The 5,144-nt window shown below is 38.0% G+C and overlaps 1 protein-coding gene across 2 annotated transcripts; it reads left to right on the top strand.

Annotated features, from left to right (window-relative positions):
- The first annotated feature begins 1,250 nt into the window (after positions 1–1,250).
- LOC112501468 (ultraviolet-B receptor UVR8) lies at positions 1,251–4,979 on the top strand. Of its 2 annotated transcripts, none has more exons than XM_025105109.1 (7): positions 1,251–1,594; positions 2,150–2,190; positions 2,462–2,738; positions 2,846–3,195; positions 3,351–3,752; positions 3,831–4,218; positions 4,457–4,979. In XM_025105109.1, exons 3-7 carry the CDS (start codon positions 2,514–2,516, stop codon positions 4,697–4,699), a joined length of 1,608 nt encoding a protein of 535 aa, XP_024960877.1. In that variant the 5' UTR covers positions 1,251–1,594; positions 2,150–2,190; positions 2,462–2,513; the 3' UTR covers positions 4,700–4,979. The 2 variants fall into 2 exon arrangements, with proteins under 2 accessions (XP_024960877.1, XP_024960876.1); XM_025105108.1 differs by having other exon boundaries at positions 2,459–2,738.
- The last annotated feature ends 165 nt before the right edge of the window (positions 4,980–5,144 follow it).

The following is a 5,144-nucleotide window of genomic DNA, read 5'->3' as shown; positions in this document are numbered from 1 at the left end:
AGAGGTGCATTTAGCAATATATAAAGGTACATGTATTTTGCCCACCTTTTATTTATTGGGTCCTTATGGATTCAATTTTTATTACTTCATGCATTTAGCAGGGTTATTATCTTATACCATTGGCCCAAAACAGATATTTACATTTATATTTTAATTTATCTCACGATAAATGTTACTTTTTAAAAGTAACTGTCAACTTTCTAATTATACTGTTAATCACGAGATAGAATTATATAAACATTTATTACTCAATCTGTTATTAAGAGAAATTTTGTCATTTTGTTAATTAAAAAATGTAATACACACACATTTTAAAATTGTGTGTTTTCTTATTGTGAACTAAGGATGATGATTTGCCCCGACTCGGTAGGAAACCTGACTCACCTGATCCGAACGAGGACGGGGATTCCCTGCTAAAACGGGTCCCAGAGTGGCTATACATGTGCAACTGATAACTTTAGTATTGAACCCTACTAATACACTTCATAAAGCTAATAACCAACTGATAACCCGTTCACTGTCTCCACACCACATAAATCGATAAATTAAAATCAAGAAAAATAAAATAAAGATATATCGTGCTTCCTTACTTATGGTGAGTGGCTCAGTTGGCAAAAATGTGGGGTGACTTTGTCCAAATACGAGACGAGCATCAGGTTCGCCTCCCGCTAGACTTGGCTGCTAAACAAGCCAAAAAAATTCCCCCTACATTAGTGTGCTTGGAGGTGGATTCAATGAGAAGCCGGTTGGGTTGTCGGTAATCATTTTTTGCCAAAAATATCGTGTTGCATTATACAAATACGAGGAAGGTTAAGGGGAAAACTCTCCAAAAATGAAAAATCAAAGAACACCCTGGTAACTACATTCATCTGGACAGTATGTACATGTACATACAAGTAATTAAAGTTGTTTTTTGGTTTTTATACACGTATATATGTTATGTATATATACATATCAAACAAATTACTTGTATATACATATACATACTATCTAAATGAGCTGTTACCAAGATGTTTCTTAATTTTTCATGTTTTTACGATTATCAACGTAACCTAACCGATACAAATACAAAGAATACAAGTAAAAAAGTATAAAAATAGGAGAAGAGGTGATGATCTTGAATCATTGAGCAAAGGACACATCATCCATCTTTCTCAGAGGAAACGTATACAAGAAAACCCCCCAAATTGGATTTGACCCGTCCATTCATCGCACCCCATCCCAAGATTGCAATACACAACACAACACAACACAACACAACACAACCTCCCTCCTCATTTATCTCATCTTCCTCCCTTTTCTCTAATTCTAAATTCACTCCCTTTCTTCATCAAATAGAATCCCTCTCTCTCTAAATTCTTCCAATTTCTCAAATACCCAACAAACAAGAACCATCTGCTAACCCTTCTTTTAATCATTCATTCATCCATCTAACTTCTACCCGTATAAAACCAACACCCATAAATCGTAAAATTCAATCTAATTAGTTTTGATCAGATATTCTGGTTCAATCGGTTGATGGGTTCTTCATACTTCCATCAGAAACTGATGATGTTTCTTGGATTTTGACGGATCTTGATCTTCTTGATCACATGTAATTTCTTTTTGTTTTCTTGATGTATGATGATCATAAATGTACAATCTCACCCAAAACCAAACTTTACTTGATGGGTTTTTTCTCTTCTTTTCTTTTCTGTTTAGTGATGGATTATACTTCTTTACTGGATTGTTTGATGATCTTGTAAGAATATGTATGTGGGTTGATCATGGCTTTGTTTGTCCTCAGATTCTTTGATTCTGTATATGATTGCTTAATTCTGGCAAGAATCCAACCATTCTGTTCTTGTTCTTGATGCTTTGAATGAAAGTTCTCTTTTTTGGATATGGTGGAATATCCTTCCTTGAAGCAATAGTATTCTTCATCCCACAGTGTCCTTTATGGGTTTTGTTCATCTTTGGCTTACCCACACCTTTTTGGTTTCCTGTCTTACTAAATTTCTTCCACTAATGCAATCTTGTATGTATGATCAATGCAAATTATTTGACTTTGGCCTTGAATCAGTTTATTACAATTTCTGCACTTGGGTATGCAATGGATGTGTGTCTAGATTCCAATTTGATTGTGTTCTGAATTCTGATGTTTTTGTAGATTTTGGGATTTGGGGTTTTGGAACCAAGCAAGAATTCAAGGTATGGCCATTGTTTCTTGCTAATTTGAGTCAATAGATTAACAGAATCATGTGGTTTATAACCAAAAATAGAACAAGAAATGGGGTTGTTAACTCAAATAGCCTTTTATAAAAAAACCCATTACAAAAATAACCTAAAAATACATTTTTTACAAAAACATATTTGAGTGGCTATTCTTGTAGTTTTTTTTACAAAAGCATATTTGAGTTAAGAACCCCAAGAAATGGTAATGTGTTTGATTTTTGACATATCTTTATGTGATTTCTAGCAGTTAGATCTTCTCATCTTGATTAATTTGGGCACTGCAGAATTGAGCAGTGCCCATGGATGCCACAACAAGTGGAACACCGAGTATTCAATACCACAACCTCCCTGATCAACCGATTCCAACGATCGTTACGTCCCCTGGACCGTCGTTTCAACGACAAACCCGGCATTGTTTCGGAGATGCAACACCAGGAGAATTCCCATTATCTGCAAACCCATCAATTGTGCTTCATGTTCTCACTGGATGTAATCTAGACCCTCAAGATCTAGCAAAGTTAGAGGCAAGTTAATATTTTTTCGATATTTAAGCGATGAATGTACTTTAAACCCGACATTTTGAATTGATGGTGCTGCTGATTTCTATGTGAAAATTGGTGTTTGTTTGCAGGCTACATGTTCTTTCTTTAGGCAACCTGCCCATTTTGCCCCTGATCATGAGCTCTGTCTATCTGAGCTTGCAGCTCTTGATATGTGCCAGAAAAGAGCAATCTTTAAACCAATGACTTTAGATCAACGTAATGAATTGAAAATACGATGTGGGGGTTCGTGGAAATTGGTTCTGAGATTCTTGCTTGCTGGAGAAACATGTTCTCGGAGAGAAAAATCTCAGGCCATAGCTGGACCAGGGCATAGTATTGCCGTGACCTCAAAAGGCTTGGTTTACACCTTTGGGTCCAATAGTTCGGGTCAACTAGGCCATGGCACCACTGAAGAAGAGTGGCAGCCTCGCGTAATCAGGTTGCTATTCTTGATTCTCGAAACTTTTAAACGTGTTTTTGCCCAATCTTGAATTCTTGATTCTTGAAACTTTTAACGGGTTTTTGCCCATTCTTGATTCTTGAAACTTTTAACCAGTTTTTGCCCGTTCTTGATTCTTGAAACTTTTGGTGCAGATCCTTGCAAGGTGTACGGATCATACATGCTGCAGCGGGGGCGGGGCGAACAATGCTGATCAGTGATTGTGGGCAGGTTTACGCCTTTGGAAAGGACTCATTTGGCGAAGCCGAGTATGGAGTTCAAGGAAGTAAACAAGTGAACACTCCTCAGTTAGTTGAGTCTTTGAAAGACATATTTGTGGTCCAAGCTGCAATTGGGAACTTCTTTACAGCTGTTTTATCAAGAGAAGGAAGAGTGTACACATTCTCATGGGGTAAGGAAACCAAACTTGGTCACCAGACCGAACCAACCGATCTTGAACCCCATCCATTGTTGGGTGCACTTGAGAACATTCCCGTGGTCCAAATCGCGGCTGGATACTGCTACCTCCTTGCTTTGGCCTGTCAACCTAGTGGCATGTGAGTTTTTTCAAGAACTTGTGGTGTTTTTCGAGTTAAATGTATGCATCTGATTTTGTGAAATTGGGTTGGAAACAGGTCTGTGTACTCGGTCGGATGTGGGTTGGGAGGGAAGCTAGGCCACGGGACGAAAAATGATGAAAAACAGCCAAGATTGATAGAACAGTTTCAGACTTTGAACCTGCAGCCGATGGTGGTTGCCGCCGGTGCGTGGCATGCAGCCGTGGTGGGGGTGGATGGTCGGGTGTGTACATGGGGTTGGGGCCGATACGGGTGTTTAGGCCATGGAAACGAAGATTGTGATTCAGTCCCTAAAGTGGTTGAATCTTTGAGCAATGTGAAAGCTATTCATGTTGCTACAGGGGACTATACTACCTTTGTAGTTTCTAGTGATGGTGATGTTTATTCTTTTGGGTGTGGAGAATCATCAAGTCTTGGCCATAATACTGCGGAGGCTGATGCGCAGGTTTGCCCTTTTATCTTTTTTATATGTGATCAACAAGATGAGATGATACAATAATGTGTTAGACGTTAAGTTTCTTATGCCAAATCAACAAGATGACATGATATAATTGATATGTTAGAACTTTAGTTTCTTATACCAAATCAACATGATGGCATGATATAACGGATGTATTATAGAACTTAAGTTTTTATACTTGATCAACAAGATGACATGATACAACTGATATATGGTGTTTCAGGGAAATAGGCATGCTAATATATTGAGCCCAAAGATGGTAACATCATTGAAGCAAGTGAAGGAAAGGGTGGTGCAAATAAGCCTCACGAACTCGATCTATTGGAATGCCCACACGTTTGCACTGACGGAAAGCGGGAAGCTGTATGCATTTGGAGCAGGGGACAAAGGGCAGCTAGGGGTGGAACTCGTGGCTAACCAAACAGAGAGGCCGACGCCAGAGCGTGTCGAACTCGATCTCAGTTAGCCCGGAATTTAATTTAATGATGATGACTACTAATTGATGGGGGATTGTTTGTGTTGTATTTTCAGTTTGGTGTTGTCCCTTCCCTTCATGTCAATGTCAATGTGTGTACATAGAAACAAGGAAGGATTTGTGAAGATGTGGTAGGTAGGTGGGGTAGGAGATAAATGGTATTAGGAAACTATGTGTTTCTAAAAGGGGTAAATATTTATTAATTGCATGTGTGTATTAAGTAAGGTTTATTTGATTGAAACAAGTTGATTCTAAAAATTCCATTTTTATGTTTAAAATAGTTGGATATTCATATGTGAATGATAGTTGTATGGTATGGAAGTCTAAATGAAGTTTTATATGCATCTTAACTTAAGAGGTTAAGAGAAACTTAGGATACAAAACCATTAAGAGGCAGATTTTTTTTATCTCTTAACAATTCAGAGACTGCCTCTAA

Source organism: Cynara cardunculus, unplaced genomic scaffold (assembly GCF_001531365.2).
Source record: "Cynara cardunculus var. scolymus isolate 2C unplaced genomic scaffold, CcrdV1 Un_Scaffold_192, whole genome shotgun sequence".
Taxonomy (NCBI): Eukaryota; Viridiplantae; Streptophyta; class Magnoliopsida; order Asterales; family Asteraceae; genus Cynara; species Cynara cardunculus.
Note: the sequence above shows the minus strand (reverse complement) of the source record. Positions and strands in the feature narration are given on the sequence as shown.